The 19093-nt window shown below is 48.5% G+C and overlaps 1 protein-coding gene across 2 annotated transcripts; it reads left to right on the top strand.

The window, feature by feature from the left end:
• The first annotated feature begins 167 nt into the window (after nt 1-167).
• On the top strand, nt 168-19053 carry PLEK2 (pleckstrin 2). Of its 2 annotated transcripts, XM_044773799.2 has the most exons (9): nt 168-334; nt 8519-8683; nt 12287-12468; nt 13798-13889; nt 14170-14357; nt 14560-14661; nt 16370-16453; nt 17691-17769; nt 18518-19053. In XM_044773799.2, exons 1-9 carry the CDS (start codon nt 293-295, stop codon nt 18643-18645), a joined length of 1062 nt encoding a protein of 353 aa, XP_044629734.1. In that variant the 5' UTR covers nt 168-292; the 3' UTR covers nt 18646-19053. The 2 variants fall into 2 exon arrangements, with proteins under 2 accessions (XP_044629734.1, XP_044629735.1); XM_044773800.2 differs by lacking the exon at nt 8519-8683 and having other exon boundaries at nt 176-334.
• Nucleotides 19054-19093: the final 40 nt, after the last annotated feature.

The raw sequence follows: 19093 nt of genomic DNA, 5'->3' as shown, positions 1-19093 counted from the left end.
CGGGGGACCCTGCGGCGTGGGAGAGAGCAGGGGGGGGACTCTAAGAGTCGGACGATTCTGTACCCTGAGGACTAATCACGCACCCTAAGGCACCTTCGGGTGGGAAGCAGGTTAGAAACCCCGCCCCGGCCCGACCTCCCGCCGGCGCCGGCGGCCGCGGCTCTGGGCGCGGGCCAGGGGGCGGCGCCGGGGGGTGGAGGCGCTTCCTGGGTGCAGCGGGCGAGGAGCGCGCGGGACGGCAGCGCGGGGACGGCGCACCTGGCGGGCCCGCAGGCCGGGCGTGGGCGGCGACATGGAGGACGGCGTGCTCAAGGAGGGCTTCCTGGTGAAGAGGGTGAGCGGCCGGATCTTCTCCGGACCCTGGCCAGGCGGCCCGGCGGGGCGGGGCGCGCGGGCGCGGCCGAGCCGGGGGGCGGTGGTTGGAGGTCAGCCTCAGAAGGGAAAGAGGGGCCGGGGCACAGGCAAGGAGGAGAATCCCGCTTGGCTAGGGCGTGTGGCTGCGGGTGGCGGCCCCGCGGTGGAGATCTTAATTAAAACAGCATTTTACAATATGAGAAGTATAGCATTTAAATATGATGTATTCAAACGACGTAAGTGTGCTCTGTAGTTCGCAGCGCCGGTCGGTGTAACGCATCATCTCCTCAATAACCCCTGAGCGGAGAGGGAGCCTGTGCTTCTTAAGCGCTTGCTGTGCCGGGGTCTCCTTTAACTCTCCTACAGCCCCGCGGGTCGGTGGGACCACGTCACCCCCTTTCTCCAAGGGGAAAACAAAGCTCAAAGAGATTCGATAGCTTGCTCAGGATCTGGGGACTAGTGGGTGATGCAGCAGGATCAAACCCGCTCAGGTTGACTCCAGACCTTTCCCTGCCCACCCGTGTGGGTACTGTTACCACGCTATTACGGATGAGGAAACTGAGGGTCAGAAAGATGAAGTAGCTTGCCCAGAGCCCCAGGGCTAGTCACGGCGGGGACTGGAACCTCCATCCTTACTCCTTCCTATCACCCCACGTGGCCTTTCCCACTGCAAGCAAGAGTCCGGAGGAAAACGGGACACAGGGGATCAAAGGAGAAAATGAACCCAAGAGTGGTTGCAGGAGGAAGTTCGATATTTTCAAGTTCTTTGAAATTTCAACAGTGATGTTCACAGTAAAGGTTTATGCTAACTTAACAGCAGAGGGTTCAGATGTGTAAAGCTGGGCATGAGCCTTTGGCTCTTCTGCTGAGCTTACAGCTTGGGAGGGGGATAGATGAAGAGGGATGAAGGGGCTCTCCCTCCCATTGCCTCCCCTGGCCGCCAGGTCAGCCCTGAAGTCTCAGATAGCTTTCAGGTCCGCAGGTAATGTAGACATGTTGTTACACATGATTTGATATAGGAGGGCCGATGTGTTGTTTGCTCAAAACTGTAAACAGGAGGCTGATGCCGGATCAAGGGTCAGACTGGAAACAAACAGGTACGGAGTTCCACGCCCGCTTCATGCCACTGTGCTTAAAGTGATAGGCTGGTCCCTCACAGTTTGTGGCGGCGGCTGCACCTAAGAGAGACAAGCTGTGGGGGATTCCTGTGTTCTCCCTTCCTGCAGCTTGGGAGGTGAGAGCGGGAATGTGAGTTGGGAAGGGGGTTTTGGTGGGCCTTGTTGATTGTCAGGATAGCTGGGCACTGGTAGGGGCCTGTGGAGGACAGACCCCCTCAGATGGGCTCTGGTGGGCCTCCCCGTGTTCCCAGGGGTTACCTTACATGATTTCCCCCACCACATGGTGTCAGAGGAGGGCTAGAGGGAAGGAAGGACGTGAGTTCTCTTCTGGAGAACTGGGTGCCCAGGGTGCAGAGAAGTGAGGACAGTCAACGGGTCTGGCCCCAAAAGCCCACAGAAGGGGCTTGGCTGAAATACCTAAAGCTCATGCCAGCCAAACCCAAAGACAGGAGTTTGGAGCCTGACCCTGGGGAAAGCGGAAGCCACACCCTTTCCTGCAAGGAGAGGGATGTGGCCCATGCCCCTGCTAACAGTTCGCCCCTACTCATCAATCTTAACATTTTCTCTCCCCAGTATCCCCTTTCCTCCTGGGTGGCAACAGCAGCCTCTGTGTCCACTGGAGAAATCACAGGGCTGCGGCCATGGGATTCCATAGATTAGGAGAGTTTACAGCCCAGAGGTGGAGCAGGGCCTGAGCTGAAAGCCAGAGTACAGAACAGTCATTGCTGGTGTGAGTGAAGCCGAGGCAGGCAGGGGCATGATGGATTTGGCTCTTAATCCCGCCCAGACTCGAAGGAAGCAAAGCTCCAGGCAACATACAGGGCGCTCACTTGGCCTGGCTTTAAAGGGGGAAGGGCAGGGAGGGGCCAGGATCAGCATGAGGAGGACTGCTTTTCCTTTGTTTTTTTAAAATTATTTTATTGAGGTCATATTGGTTTATAACATTATGTAATTTCAGGTGTACGTTATTATTTACCAGTTTCTGTATAGACTGCATCGTGCTCACCATCAATAGTCTGGTTTTTATCTGTCACCATACATATGTGCCCCTTTACCCCTTATGCCCACCCCCCACCCCCTTCTCCTCTGGTAACCACTGAATTATTTTCTTTGTCCATGTGTTTGTTTATCTTCCACATATGAGTGAAATCATATGGTGTTTGTCTTTTTCTGTCTGGCTTATTTCTCTTAACATAATACCCTCAAGGTCTATCCATGTTGCAACTGGCACAATTTTGTCCTTTTTTATGGCTGAGTAGTATTCCATTGTATATATACATCACATCTTCTTTATCTATTCATCCCTTGATGGGCACTTGGGTTGCTTCCACGTCTTGGCTATTGTGAATAATGCTGCAGTGAACATAAGGGTGCATAAGTCTCTTTGGATTGTTAATTTCAAGTTCTTTGGATAGATACCCAGTAATGGGATGGCTGGGTCATATGGTATTTCTATTTTTAATTTTTTGAGAAATCTCCATGCTGTTTTCCATAGTGGCTGTACCAGTTTGCATTCCCACCCGCAGTGTATGAGGGTTCCTTTTCTCCACAACCTCTCCAACATTTGCTATTTTTTGTCCTGATGATTATAGCCATTCTAACAGAGGTAAGGTGATAGTTCACTGTGGCTTTGATTTGCATTTCCCTAACAATCAGTCATGTTGAACATCTTTTCATTTGTCTATTGGCCATCTGTATATCTTCTTTGGAAAAATGCCTGTTCATATCCTCTGCCCATTTTTTGATTGGGTTGTTCGTTTTTTTGTTGTTGAGTTGTATGAGTTCTTTATAGATTTTGGAAATTAACCCCTTGTTGAATATATGGTTTGCAAATATTTTCTCCCAGTTGGTGTGTTGTCTTTTCGTTTTGATCCTGGTTTCCTTGGCCTTGCAGAAGCTATTTAGTCTTATGTCCCACTTGTTTATTTTTTCTTTTGTTTTGCCTAGACAAGGTATTCGAAAAAATCCTTCTAAGACCGATGTCAGAGAGTGTACTGCCTATGTCACCTTCTAGAAGTTTTATGGTTTCAGGTCTTACCTTCAGGTCTTGATCTATTTTGAGTGAATTTTTGTGTGTGGTGTGTTGTTGCTTTTCCTTCAAGGAGAGGCTGAGGCACTTCAGGTGTTGCTTGTACTGCTCATACCTCAAACAACACTCTTAGAAAATGACATTGCAACGTGGACACACTTTGGCCTAGAAATTTCATTTTAGGACTCTTTCCCAAGGAAATACCCTAAAAGCTTAATGAACAGAATGTCCAGTGAAAAAAACTGGACACTACCTATATGTGCCTCCAAATAAACAAATGATTATGTAAATTGTGGTTATGCAGATGTTACAATGTTTGTAATATTATAACCCAAGGAGTGAAAATAGAAAAGCTATGAGTAAACAAAAAAATACACAGACTGGAAGGAGTCCTGGGGACCGGAAGCCTGAAATCAAGGTGTGGGCAGGGCCAGGCTCCCTCAGCCTGTAGGGGGAGTCTGTTCTTGCCTCTTCTAGCCTCTGGTACTTGTAGGCAGTCGGCGGAGTTCCTGGTTTTGTAGATGCAGCGCTCCAGTCTCTGCCTCCATTGTCACCTGACCGTCTTCTCCCTGTGTGTCTCTGAGGGTCCAGGTTTTCCTCTTTGTATAAGGACACCAGTCATAATGGATTAGGGTGGCCCTGACCCAGTATTACTTCGTCTTAACTGGTTACGTCTGCAAAGACTTATTTCCAGATAAGATCACATTCATGGATACCAGGGGTTAGGACTTCAACATACCTTTTATGGGGAGGGGGCACAATTCAACCCATAACAGATACCATCTCTGCTTCTTCAGGGTTGTAGGGTCTTGGGCAAGACCTTTCTGGGCCTCAGTGTTCTCATTTTAAAGTTAGGGAATAGACCCTTTTCAAAGGGTCCCTCCAGCTGTGGCTTCCTGTGCCTCTGAAGCCCAGCCCTGGGGTTGCCATCCCAGCTTATCACCCTCCCCCTCCCTAAAGGGGCTCTACGAACTCTAAGCTTCTCATGGTCCCATGGGCCTCTGGCCCCAGCCAGCCGCTTACAGGCAGGGAGCCTGGAGAGGGAGGAAAGTGCCTGCTGGAGGAGGCCTGGGTTCCTTTTCAGCTTGTGTCGCTGTGTTTGTGGCCTCTGACCCCCTTTGCCTGGTGCCTTTGGGCCAGTCCCTGTGCTGTCTGAGCGTGGTGTGGCTTCTCTGTAGAGTGGGGATCCTGGTGCTTTCTCCCCATTTTGTGGGTTACTGCAGCAGCCTCCCGCTGCGCTCACCCCTCCATTCTGACCTGCTCCATTCAGCTGTTCTGTTCGGTGTGGTCAAGGCTGTCTTTTTAACATGAGAACCTAAGCATGTCATTCTTCTGCTTAAAAGTCTTCAAGGATTCCCCTCTGGCCACAATAAAAAGATCAAACTCTACAACACGAATTCTGAAGCCGATTGGGCCCACGTCGCTTCCCCCTGTCCTGGAACTTATCACACTGGGTGGGCTCGTTCTCTGTCTCCTCCACTGTCTTGGGTCAGAATCTGGTTCTTCTTTGTATCCCTGCTGCCAGCACAGGGCTTGGTGCGGTAGTATTTAGTCATTGATTGTTGAATGAATAGAAAAATGAGTGAATTATTTCCGTAATCATCTCATCAGGATTTTTGTTTGTTTAAATTTAAATTTATTTTCCATTATAAAAATAATACCTGCAGGCCAGCCCTGGTGGCCTAGTGGTTAAGGTCGGCATGCTCCACTTCAGCTGCCTGGGTGTGGATCCCAGGCGTGGACCTACGCCACTCGTCTGTTAGTGGCCATTCTGTGGCGGCAGCCCACATAAAAAATTTAAAAAAAAGAGGAAGATTGGCAATGGATGTTAACTCAGGGCAAATCTTCCTCAGGGAAAAAAATACATCATATTATTAAAAAAAAACCTAGAAAAATAGTCAAGGGTGTAAAATGAAAAATAAGCTTCTATTTGTATCACCTTGTATCCAGTCTTAGTCCCTAGAGGTGATGACTATTAACATTTCTGGGGTATCCTTCCAGAAATTTTCTAAAATAACTACTAGAATTATTTTTAGGTATTGTGTGAAGTAATGTAAGTAAAAGTGCTTTGCCCATGTCAAAGACCATTGCTGCTCTGAGGCCTGGTGGCTCAGACTGCTGGGTCTGACCTGAGGACTCCAGCAGTAGCCTCTTCTGCCATCAGTTAGGACTGGAATTCCTCCACTGCAGCCACACTGGGCGCCATATTGCTACATAGTTAGAATAGTTTGCATTTTTTTACTATCATAAGCAACAATCCTCTAAGTGTCTCAATATGTAAAAACTTTTCCACATTCTAGATTATTTACTTAGCACAGATCCCCAGAAGTAGAATTATTGGGTCAAATAATTTGAACATTTTTATGAGGGTCATCAGCTGCTTCGAGTTTTCCACCTGCGTAGTGAATCCTTTCTCCTCACACCTCTCCCCTCTGCTATCAGTCAGGATTCTTAGTTGTTCGTGACACATTCCACTTACGTGAGTTTGCACAAAAGGGATTTCATGGAGGATAATAAATATTAAGTAACTCAGGAATATTTGGCAGGGCCGAGGAACCTGGCTGGGATGCTATACGGCCAGGGATGATGCAGCCGGACAAAAATACCCAACAGCACCACCAGATGTTTCCAGTGCAAACATCACTGTTGACACTGTTTGCCCCTTGTCCCTGATAACCCTGGGGATTGAGTGTCAGAAGAACCTGTTCTTCCATCACTGTCCTTGCCAAAAATTCCTGTTTCCCCCTGTTTGGTTGCTGCCACACGTGCATCAATGCCCCGTGCATGGGACTGGCAGCAACTTGGTCACCTACTTGTTCCCTTCAGGCCAGGGATTCTGAAGAACTCAGCGTTTGGTCCAGGGAAGTGCCATTTCTCCATATGGGTTTGTTCTGTTCAACATCGGTTGGGTACACTTTCTCCCTAACGTCTCCAGCCCTCCCTCTCCTTTCCCTGTTGTTTTGGCCTGCTAGGGCTGCCGTAACAAAATACCACAGACAGGATGGCTTAAACAACCTCCGTTATCTTCTCTCAGCTCTGGAGGCTGGGAGTCCAAGATGGAGACGTCGGCAAGTTTGGTTTCTTCTTCTGAAGCCTCTCTCCTTGGCTTGCACTGGCTGCTTTCTTCGTGTGTTCACATGGTCTTTCCTCTGTGCACAGGCCTCCCTGATGTCTCTCTCTGTGTCCAAATTCCCTCTTCTTGTAAGGACCCCAGTCACAGTGGATTAGGGCCCACCTACTGACCTCATTTTAGCCTGGTCACCTCGTTCAAGGCCCTGTCTCCAAATACAGTCACATTCTGAGGTAGTAGGGGGTTAGGGCTCAGAGAAAATTCATATGGGTTAGAAATTCAATAGGATTAGAAAAAATTCATGTGAATTTTTTTGGGAGGAGGACATAATTCAGCCCATAACTCCTGTGTGTGAAAGTTTAAGATTATGTTGTCCTCTCTCCTTCTCCACCTCACACCAGCGCCCAAACTGTCAGCTTAGATTGCACTCTCCCTGGACCAGCCACCTCGTGTGACAGCGATTTACTGTTCCTGCTGCTCCAGGAGCCCTCAGTAGGGGGTCATCAGGAAAGGGGACCTGAGTCTGGGCCACGTGGAGAGCAGTAGAGAACCCCAGTTGCTGAGGAGGCAGAGCTAAATCTTTCACGTTTCTTTAAACATGTCTGCCCATGTCAAGGAAAGCTGTCAGCCGTCAGGGTACATGTGGATTCTAAGAACGGCACAGAATGAAGAGAGCAAAAATGTAAAATTCAACCTGTCTACGTGTGTCCTCTCATGTGAACAGCTTGATCACCCTGAGGTGTAACGGCACGGAGACATATTAATAAACTCTTGTCGGGTTAACTTTGTTGCCAGTTTTCTTTGTTGCCCCAGTAAATGCCATTTGGGCACAGGCGACTCTTTCTACAGCTTCTGGTTCCCGGACAGCACTCAGTACACGCTGGGCGTGGACTAGAATCACAGCCCCACTGATGTGAGAACTGAAGTGTCTTTGAAATGAGTAAGTGCGAGGTGAGGAATGAGGGAATCCAGGAAATGGTCTCTGATTCAGATAAAGCGCGTCCCTCTTGGTTAGTCTAACCCTAATTGGGCTCTGCTCTGGAAATATTCCAAGAAAGTTGCTTTCATGAATGTGTACTCAACCCATTCCTTTCTGATTCCTCAGCAGACGTTCCCCGATCTGTTGGTCCGTTCTAGAAGCAGACTCTCTGCCTTTATCTGACTATCCTGTCCATTGGCTGTATGACCCACCAGAGAGCCCCCCAAACTGCCCTGTCTTTTAAGCCTGCCACACCTAGCCTGGGCTTTGGTGTCCTTACCCTGGTAGACGGTTTGAAGCTTCAACTTTACAAATAGCCCACATCCTTCAACTAGAATTATTCTTTCTAGCAATATATCCCAAGGAAAAAAAAAATCAGAGATGCAAATTAAAGTTTATGTGCACAGATATTCATTGCAGAATTGTTTATCATAGTGAAAAAGATCAAACCTCAGTTACAAACACGGGAGAGTGACAGGCAAATGATGCATCCACTTAGGGGTCTTAAAAAATATGTTTTAGGGGCCAGCCGGGTGGTGCAGTGGTTAGATTTGTACTCTCCGCTTTGGGGGCCTGGGGTTTACCAGTTTGGATCCTAGGCGTGGACCTAGCCCAGGTCCACTGCTGGCTAGCACCGCTCATCAAGCCATGCTCTGGCGGCATCCCACATACAAAGTAGAGGAAGATTGGCATGGATGTTAGCTCAGGGTCAGTCTTCCTCACACACACACAAAATTTACTCGTAAACGGTTCTGTAAAAAAAGTTCTTTATTCTTCAACTTTTCTCTGAAATTATTTCAAAATTTAAAAACAAGTGTTAGGCTAAAAGAAAAAGAAAAAACTCTCCGCCTTGTTGGAGAGTCGATTCCACAGCACAGTCTGGCTCCCTGTGCCAGGGGACACCTTTCCCTGAACATAATGTTGTCCTCTCGGCCAGCTCATAGCAAGGCTCTCCTGTCTGTCCTCAGGGTCACATTGTCCACAACTGGAAGGTGCGATGGTTCATCCTCCGGCAGAACACGCTGCTGTACTACAAGCTGGAGGGGGGTCGGAAAGTGACCCCTCCCAAGGGCCGGATCGTTCTGGATGGCTGTACCATCACCTGCCCCTGCCTGGAGTATGAAAACCGTCCGGTAGGTGAAGGCCCTGCCTCTCAGACCCTCCTACCTCCGGCGTCTGGTGAAGATGGTGTGGGTAATGGGCAGAGCTGAGTTATCAGTGAGAAACCTACATTCAAATCCTGGCTGCACCACGTACCAGGCACGGGACCTCGGGCAAGGAATTGAGGCTCTCTGCACCTGAGTTCCTTGTCTGTAAAATGAGACAAAATAATGACCTCTGATTATCTCTCGTGGTTGTGATGAGGATCATGAAGGTAATGGTCTGTCAAAACCTTTTGTAGGCGAGGAGGTACTTCACAAATGTGAATAATTGCTGCTATTTTGGGGTTCAGTATGATGGTTTTCATCCCTTAAGGGGTGCACGTTCCAAACAGGCTCAACCAAACCATCAAAAAAGTATCTGAATCAATCATTTATTGAGGGCCCATTATGTGCCAAGAAATTTCCTAGACTTGGAGGAGTCAAGGAAGAAAATGGTAAGATCACTGCTTCTTTTTTTTTTTTTTTTTGAGGAAAATTGGCCTTGAGCTACCATCTGTGTCAATCTTCCTTTATTTTGTATGTGGACGCCACCACAGCATGGCTTGATGAGCAGTGCCTCGGTTTGCACCCAGGATTTGAACCTGCAAAGCCTGGGCTGCCAAAGTGGAGCGCACGAACTTAACCACTTGGCCACCAGGCCAGCCCCAGGATCGCTTCTTTTTAAGTTAATAATTTTATCATGAAAGCAAGTGGTTAATTGAAAAACATTCAGAGTCCCAAATGATGGTAGAAACGTCATTGGCTGTAGAGAACATTGCACGCCTGAGGAGGAGGACGTCTGTATAGACTGTCTGAGTCAGGTACAGGCGTTGAGAGGAATAGTGATTTGGGCAAAGATCTGAAAGAGGAGAGAGGCAGATGTTCTGGGCAGGGGGAAGGGCTTGGGTAAAAGTCAGGCTGGAGATAGGGATAGATGTGGAGATGAGGACGGCCAGTGTGGCCAAAGGGGAGCGTTCGCTGAGAGAGCAGTGGGAGAGTGCCCAGGTCCAGATGGAGGGAATGGGGAGCCATTGAAGGTTTTGAGTGAATGGACTGATAGAAACTCTCTTAGGAAGACTAAAATGAGGAACTAAGCTCAGTTCCTGATACGATTACTAGGTCCATTATGAGGGGATCTTACCATTTTCTTCTTTCTTATCATGTTTTTCTTTTTTGATTCTTCCAGACCAGTTGACGAAACTTCTAAGAAAATGTTCATGATGGTCAATTCTGGGTGGTGGGTTTACTGGTGTTTGTTATGCTAACCTCTGTACCCTTCTGTACTTTAAAATTTTTCTTAAATAAAAAACCAAAATGAGCTATTAAAATAATCAGGCATGAAATAAGGCAAAAAGAAGGGATAAATAGGAGAAAACATTATTGAAGGAAACATCAATAGGACGTGGTTGACTGGATGTTGAGGGCAAGGGAGAGGGAAGCATCGAATGTCATTCCAGGCCAGGAGGCTGAGAAAATGAAACATCTGAATTTCATTCAGACATTTGAAATGAAATTTGAAACAAAAATGAAATGAAATTCTAGAATTTGCACTGCAAACCTGGAGCTGCCGCTGGTTAAAAGAGAGGAGTCAGGTAGGGGTGGCTCTCTGTCGGAGTGGGGTGGGGCCGCTGAACCCGGGAGAAGCCTGGGTCTGTGTCTTCTTCCTTCTGGCATCGTAAGACCCAACACAACGTCTAGGCCCATCGTAGATGCTTAGTGAAAGTTTGTTGAATAAATGCTGAACAAAGAGGAAATATTTGCAGATGAGTGAGAGCATTTTAAGAGGAAAACCTAGTCTTTAAGTGAATTTAAGACTCTAGGTCTCAATGAATTAAATCCTGGGATTTGTAAGTTAACTTGTTCACCAGATGCCCCTTAGTTATCTTTAAGGCTCAGTGGAGCGCAGAAGGGCTGGTTGAATGGTCTGGTGATAGGAAAACTTTGTTCAAAGTTTCAAAAAAAGGAAAAAAGTTAAATTTGCTGACTGGAGTTGTGAACTTCGTGTTAATTCTACATAAAATTCTCAAACACGTTGTTGTCTGCCTCGTTCACGAGTGCTTGAGCTGGAAGAGGCCGAGAGGAGCCAGCACTTCACTAAGAACAAGTTATAAAGTATATTATATATGTGTCTGTACATATATACTTTTTATTAGGGAGGCTATAAAAGAGTGTGTCTGGATTTCACGTGGAATTTTATAGCCTCTCCTGAAGTTCTTCCGTTCAAATGGTGCACTGCAGACGGCCGGTGCAGCCACGGGGAACTGGTCGCACTCGCTCTCCCACGGCACTGCTGAGTGAGTCAGTGTTAACCTGGAGGGACAGCTTCACGGTGTTCTTTGGGACTGTGAGCCAGCCTTGTCTTGGCCACCATTTTCGCTGTTAGTTTAGGTGAGGGATGTTGATTAAGTTTGCAAGCAAAGCATGTTGGGAGCTAATACATCAGAAAACAGAATCAGAATGAAATAGAAGGCTTCTGTTTTCCAACAGAAGTGCTAAACCCAGTCTACTCAGATGACATTCAATAGGGTCAGCATGAAAAATCCCACAATGGTCCAGAAAAACCCTAAATGCACATTTAAAGGATGGAGGAGATGGGACTGGCCTGGTGGCGTAGTGGTTAAGTTTGCATACTCTGCTTCAGTTCTCGGGTTTGGATTCTGGGCGTGGACCTACATGCCACTCATCAAGCCATGCTGTGGCAGTGTCCTGCATATAAAATAGAGGAAGATTGGCACAGATGTTAGCTCAGCAACAATCTTCCTCAAGCAAAAAGAGGAAGATTGGCAACAGATATTAGCTTAGGGCCAATCTTCCTCACCAAAAAAAAAAAAGTTGATGGAGGAGATGTGGCCTACAAGAAAGACTCCTAGTTGACTGGGTGGAGTATGAGTCCACAGTGCCCTGTCACTGCCCACAGCTAAGATGACCTCAGGGCTGTGTTGGCCCATGCTGCCCTGCACCCCTCAAACCTTTCCTGGAGCAGTGTGTTCCATTCCATTCTCATATTTTATGAGAATGTTGACCAACTGCAGAACATTTAGCAGAGCGTGAACTGGTTGAGGAATGTGTGAAAGACTCGGGGATGCTTAGACCTGAGAAAAGAGGGTCAAAGGGGGAATGCACGACAGTTCCTTCTCACACCTCAGATGGAGAAACTGAAGCTCAGTGGGCTTCCTTAATGTCCCCAAGCGTCCGTAGCTAAGTGGCAGAGTTGGGATTTGCATCCAGATCGGTCTGACTTGAAAGCCTGTGCATTTCCCACTTCAGTGCAGGGGCTGTCACGGGAGGTGAGATTAACCTATGTGCTTCTAGAAGGCGGAATCAGAAGCAGGGAGGCAGAGTACCCAGGAAGCAGTCCCTATGCTATGCACTCTGTCCAAAAGAGGAAGGCTGCCTTCTGAGGCTGTGAGCTCGCTGTCACTAGAGGGGTACAAGCGAATCTTTAAAGACCTCCTGCTGGGGTGCAGGGGAGGGGTCTGGCATTTGCCAGTCACTGGACCGTACGGTTTCCTAGATTCACTCGGCCTCATCGTTTTTGCTGCCCGGCCTGCTCGGCCTCTAAGTGCTGGTCTGACTGGCCGTCTCTTCCCACAGCTCCTCATTAAGCTGAAGACTCGAACATCCACGGAGTACTTCCTGGAGGCCTGTTCTCGAGAGGAGAGGGACGCCTGGGCCTTTGAGATAACAGGGGCTATTCACGCTGGGCAGCCAGGGAAGGTCCAGCAACTGCACATATTGAAAAACTCCTTCAAGCTGCCCCCTCACATCAGCCTGCAGTGAGTGCCTGGCCCCCGCCCCCCACCCTGCTCGGCTTTGCTGCCGCCTCTTCTGTCTGTGCGCAGTGAGAGGGGGCTCTGTTGTTGCTACACAGGCCTGGTTTGTACCACCGTTGTGCTTCAGGGCCTTTCCCTGTCCTCTGTCATCTTTATATCATTTTCTCTGCCTGGGAATGGCCCTACCCACCCACCCTGCTCCTCTGTAAGCTCTTGGGGCCTCAGCTACTCCTGCCCCCCTCAATGTCTTGATACCCTCCCTCCAGTTTCAGCCAGGATGTTCAGGGCTCTGTTGCAGCTTCCCGCGAATCTCCAAATCCTTGGTCTTGCTTGCAGCCTGATGGCCAGAATGATGTGTTCTGGTAGCAGTTGTGTTCTTGTTCTGTGGGTTTCCTCATTCATTCATTCATTCAAGAAAAGGTTATGAGCCAGACTTCCTCAGCGAAAAGAGGAGGATTGGCAGCAGATGTTAGCTCAGGGCTAATCTTCCTCAAAAAAAAAAATAAATAAATAAGTAAATAAAAATTAAAAAAAAAAAAAGAAACAGTTATGAGTGCTTACTGCATGCCTTACACTGCACTAGATGCTCAGGAGATGCAAATGGGAATAAAAACAGTCTCATCTCAGGCTGTCCAGCCCAAGTGCATAAATAGAAAATGAGAAAAGATCTTCCATTGGTGGCAGGAATCGTCCCACAAAACAGGAGGAAAGAGGTCAGTGGTGGAGGCGGTACTGTGAAGCAGGGATGTGTGATCGGAGTTCCCGTGAAAACTTACAACAGCCCACGCAGGAAACACCCCTGACCTCCCAGGCAGCAGAACTGGGATACCTGTCAAAGATGCTGTATGAGTCCCTCCCTGGGCTCACAAAAACCTGCACACCAGGCCCTAAGATCTTGATTGTGTGTCTATGTGTGTATGGAGCTGCTAAACCATGGCGAGGACTGAGGAGCAGCGGCCGATGAGAATGGATTCAAGTGATGGGTGACTTTGAGAAGTGGCTGGAGGAGTTGGGACTCAATGCTGTAGCTCACAGAGAATCGTTACTGTACATTCTTTTGTTTGTAAATTAAAAGTCACAGCTCCTTAGTTTTTCTACAAAAGTAATACCTGTCTAGTATAGAAATATTAGAACATTTATGAGCAACAAGAAAAGACACATCCTAAAACCCTACCTCTCAAATACTGGTGCATAATGGAATACCCCTGTTTCTTTGTGACCTGTAGCCTACGGTTTGCCACTTGCTTTGTACCCTTAGCAGCGATTCTTGGACCCTCCTTCATATCTGTCAGTGTGATGAGGGTCCCCCTCCTTTGCCTTCCTCCCGTGTAGTTGCATTGTGGACAAGATGCACAACAGTAGCAGCGGAATCCGGTCAAGCCCAAACATGGAGCAGGGAAGCACCTACAAAAAGACCTTCATAGGTGAGCCTCCTCTGGGGCCGGGCCGTGGAAGCCTGGGGCATGGTGATCCAGGACTCAGCTGTGCTAGACCAGCCTGTGTTGAGGCCAGAGCTGCCTGCCGGCCAGCAGGCTGACCTGAGATGGCCAAACACTGTGCAGCAGGTGTACCCTTCGGTCTACTCTTGGGTAGAGCCTCAAGGCTGCCCAGGAGGTCAAAGCGAATGAGGTCACAGCTGAGCACCCCCAAGGAGGCTGACCTGTAGTTTATTGTCTGACTGGTGCTGCCCTTGCCCGGATGCAGGCTCCTCCATGGTGGACTGGCTCATCTCCAACAGTTTTGCAGCTAACCGTCTGGAGGCTGTGACCCTGGCCTCTGTGCTCATGGAAGAGAACTTCCTAAGGCCAGTAGGCACCCGAAGCATGGGAGCCATCCGCTCAGGGGATCTGGCCGAGCAGTTCCTGGATGACTCCACAGCCCTGTATACTTTTGTAAGTTGGGGAGTGGGTTCCTCTTGTACCAGGGCAGAGGGAAGAAAGAGGCAACAGATTGGGAGCCAGGTGGCCACAGTCGTGGGTGAGAGGCCTAGGGTTTGGGGGAGTGGGGTTTCTCTATTGAGGAATTCTCTGTGCCCTATGGTAGCCCCCACAGCCTGGAACTGGGACTTTTCTGTAACAGAGTCCTTCCCCCTAGGCTGAGAGCTACAAGAAGAAGATAAGCCCCAAGGAAGAAATCAGTCTCAGCACCATGGAGCTAAGTGGCACAGTGGTCAAACAAGGCTATCTGGCCAAGCAGGTATGGCTGCCTTGGAGCGGGGAGGAGATGGACGGTTCCCGGACTGCGGGGAGGCAGGAACGCCCCTAAAGTGGGGGGAGAGCTGGGACTGCTAGAGGGCACTGCTTATTAGCAGAATCTGCTGAAGCAGGAGCCCAGCAACAGCTGCAGGGAGCAAGTCAGGGGGCGTGCACATGCCCACTGTGCACGCACAAGTCCCAGACATGTGTTCAGGGAAAAGGTACACACAAGTAATTAATCACAACATTAAAAACAACATCACTGCCTAGTTCACATATTTGTCTGGAGGGGTATTGCCAGCTGGGTGGGTGTTCTGCCTTTGCTGGCCTTCTGCTCCCTGAGGCTTCCTGAGGTCTCTGACTTCTTTTGTGTGACTCTGTACACCCTCTTGATACACTTTCCGAACAAAAAATAGGTATTTTCTCCACCTACTTCAGTAGGTTGAAGATGAAATTCTGCAGTGTAGTTTCAGTACTTAAAAACTGTGGCCATGGGACCGGCCCAGTGGTTAAGCGTGCACGTTCTGCTTCGGTGGCCTGGGGTTCACTGGTTCGGATGGCACCCCTCATCAAGCCATGCTGTGGTAGGCGTCCCACATATAAAGCAGAGGAAGATGGGCACGGGTGTTAGCTCAGGGCCAGTCTTCCTCAGCAAAAAGAGGAGGATTGGCTGCAGATGTTAGCTCAGGCCTGATCTTCCTCAAAAAAATAAAATAAAAAAAATAACTGTGGCCACTGCTCCTACCCGCGTTTGGGAGAGCAGCCAGGTCACAGTCGCACCTGCGGCATTTCCACCTGTGCCTAACAGAAAGGCTGTTCTGCAAACAAGATCACCGAGTCCCAGCACATGGACAGTAAGCGGACCTTCTGCACACCCCTCGTGTTTGTGTGCATCTCACACATTGTGTGAATGTGTCTGTGCAACAGACACTGCTTGGCGCCATTCCCATTGTCACTGGGAGCACGTGCTGTCCTTGTCATCTGCTTGCATATCAGGATCTCCATCTGCTCTTAGATTATTCACCATCCACGCAACTGCCTGCCTATCCCAAGGGCCTGGCTTCTGCTGGGCCCCCTGGGAGTCTAGTGAGGGGAGGTGGTGAGGCCGCCGGAAGGGCTCGAGGGCGTGTGGAGGGGGGGACTCGGCTTCCAGACTAGAGAGCTGAGGGAGCTTTGTGATCTAGGGGGTGGAGCCAAAGAGAGTCACACACACATTGATATCTTACACATTTAGGTTTTAACATGTAATTGATCATTTCTTACTCTTTTTCTGATGCAGAACTTTTTAAAGTGGTTTTTACTGTATATGTGTGCACATATATACATGCAGCTGTAGGTTTGGTTTGGGATTAAGTTGACATTTAAAAGTTGGTGCCCTTGGGTTCAAGTTTGCCTGTGAGCCCTCAGTCTAGTTGACACCTGCTGCCTCCCTGTCCTCCTTGTGCCCTGAGTGGTGTCTGGGTAATGCTCCCCCTTTCCTTCAGCACTGACCCTCTGAGGCTCTGTCAACTCAACTAAATGTGACGCTGTTTTTGCTAAAGTGTCACTGAGCACTGGGAAGTCCATGCAATCCTTGGTCTCCGGCAAACTCTTTTTAGCAGTAGTCCCATTGGAGCAGCCTGGCTTGGAGGTTTGGCACTAGATTCGCGGAAGTGGGAGGAATTACTCAGAGCCTCACCAGTGAACCTTGAACCCTTCCTTTGCCTCAGGGGCACAAGAGGAAAAACTGGAAGGTGCGGCGCTTTGTTCTGAGAAAGGAGCCGGCTTTCCTGCATTACTACGACCCTTCCAAGGTGAGTGAGGGCTCACTCGGGACCCCGTGTGATGCTTGCAGACATTGCTCTCCGAGCATAGCAGGCAGCTGGCTCCTCTTCCTTCCTTCCTCTAAGCATCCCTACCATGACTTCCGCTGCACTGGGCCTTCCTTTCCACAGTCCAAGCTACTCCTAACAGTCTGATCACTCTTCTCTTCTCAGTAGTTTCTTTGATGCCTCGCCCGCCACTTCCCATGGGAGGGGATCTTCATTATTTTGAGAGGAAAGGCATCTTTTAGGTTCTCCAAAGCTTACTGGGTGGCTAGGGAGGATGAGGTGGGCTGATAAAGGGACTCCTAACTGGTGATTCCCAGCCATTTCATCTTTTTCTGTCCAAAGAGCCCATGAATTCTGCCCCCTCAACCTCGTCACCACTGATGTTTTCAAAGTTTCTTTTACCATATAATATTTAAGCCATAATTTCTCACTTTTTTCCCCTAATTGATCAAAGAATTGCTGTTCTGAGTTTCAGATAAGTATTACTGCATGCTGAGTTGATCTAATTCCAGTCAAAAGAAAAGAAAAATGGCCTTTTAGTTAGCCTTTTCAGCCTTGTCTTGGCAGATATATGATTTTCATTCATTGTTTTGAAATAGTGGAGAGTGGGCAGTTCCTCCCTCACTGAGCTTCAGTCGAGAACTCCCTCCAGGGGCTGCCCCATGGCCAGGCGGTGCCCCATGGCCAGGCGGTTACCTTTGCGCACTGCGCTTTGGTAGCCGGGGTTTGCTGGTTCAGATCCTGGGTGCGGACCTAGCACTACTCATCAAGCCATGCTGAGGTGGTATCCCACATAGCAGAGCTAGAAGGGCCTACAACTAGAATATATGTACTGGGGGACTTTGGGGAGAAGAAGAGAGGAAAAAGATTGGCAACAGATGTTAGCTCAGGGCCAAGCTTTAAAAAAAAACTCCCTTCCTAAACCAGGAGCCGGTGAAGGAGTGTGAGGAGCACCCTGGGATCAAGACAGAGCACAGGGAGGGCCAAAGCCAGGGAGGGGTGTGGCGCTGCTGCTGCTGGCTGTGAAATGAAGAAGCCCAACCCACCTTACTGGTACATATAACTTGGCCATGTGATGTCCAAGTTCAACCTCATCTTCTATTACAAAAGACTCTCTCGCTGACTTCTTTAGCTGGCCTGAGGCTGGTTATAGGCGAGAGTGCAACTCCTCCCTTTGTGCATCTGTGCAGTTCCTAATCAGGTCCCCTCTCCTCTGCAGGAAGAGAACCGGCCAGTGGGTGGGTTTTCTCTCCGTGGTTCACTGGTGTCTGCTCTGGAGGATAATGGCGTTCCCACTGGTAAGGTGCAACTTTGGCCCTGGCCCGAAGATCTCAGAGGCCTCCCTCCCACCCTCTCAGTAATGGTCTGCCGATGAAGGACTGAGCTGTGGGAGCTGAGTAGGTCTTTCTCAGTGAGACCATGAATGGTGTGAGTTTTGAAGCCAGTTTCAGAATTAGAGAAAAGGGCATGTGGGGTGTTCTTAGTGTTTTAACAATACAACTAAATAATCCTTGTCTTTAACATTTTCCCCTCAGTTTCTGTGCTCACTGGCCCATAAGTTTCCATTTGAGAATAATAGCTTAAACAGTGCTTAAGGGTTAACAACACATTTGATATCCATTATCACACTAATTTCACATCAGCTAGCTAACATAGGAAGATAGTATTATTCCCATTTTTATGGATGTGGAAATTGAGGTTCAGAGAAGTTAAACAATTTAGTCAAATCCCAAATCTGTGCCTGCTTGTTAACATAAACATATTGGATTCTTTCATGTGAAATTGTAATCTATGGTTAGCATAGGGGGCTGGCCAAGAGGGCTTCCAAGTGTGTCCACATGTACCACTGGCATGCCTTAAGGCACAGGCAAGGGGGAGGGAATGGAAGAGAGGAAGAGGAAAGCATGCATCTGGTGGGATTCCCTAACCATATACATTTGTATTTAAGAAATGCTTCATTATGTGTGTCTTTTCTGTGTCTTGGTCGACTTTCAGCTGCTTGCAGCTGAAAGCAGACATGGATACTCACTATTTTTTTCTGCCTAGGAGTCAAAGGGAATGTCCAGGGAAATCTCTTCAAAGTGATTACTAAGGATGACATACACTATTACATCCAGGCCAGCAGCAAGGCTGAGCGAGCTGAGTGGATTGAAGCTATCAAAAAGCTAACATGATAAGGACCTGAGGAAACGGGACCAGGATTCCTCCCTCCTACGGGATACAGGCAGGATGTCCTGGAGAATGGGAATGTGTTAAGACCTTTAACTTCTTTGTGTGTTTTGTACTGCTATGGAGTGAGATGGGCGAAGAGGTCCTTAGATGGCAGTGGTGCTATTTCCTTCCCCACCTTCATGTTAACAACCTGGAAATGCTAGAACAGGCATTAGGCATCAGCATCTTGACTTTGGCCCATCAGCACAGCCAGCCATTCCTAGGGCACCAAAGTTTCCCTTGTTGTAACACTAACTGGACATGTTGTAAACTAAATAAAACGCTAGTCTCACGGCAGCTCTGAAATGCTGTTAACAATTCTTACCTCCTCCTTTGGAATTAATAAAAATTGACATTTGTTTCTATTAGAATTCCTGTGCAAAGTTGTATAGTTTTCAAAGGTTTCCCATG

Source organism: Equus asinus, chromosome 7, assembly GCF_041296235.1.
Source record: "Equus asinus isolate D_3611 breed Donkey chromosome 7, EquAss-T2T_v2, whole genome shotgun sequence".
In the NCBI taxonomy this organism is placed as follows: Eukaryota; Metazoa; Chordata; class Mammalia; order Perissodactyla; family Equidae; genus Equus; species Equus asinus.
Note: the sequence above shows the minus strand (reverse complement) of the source record. Positions and strands in the feature narration are given on the sequence as shown.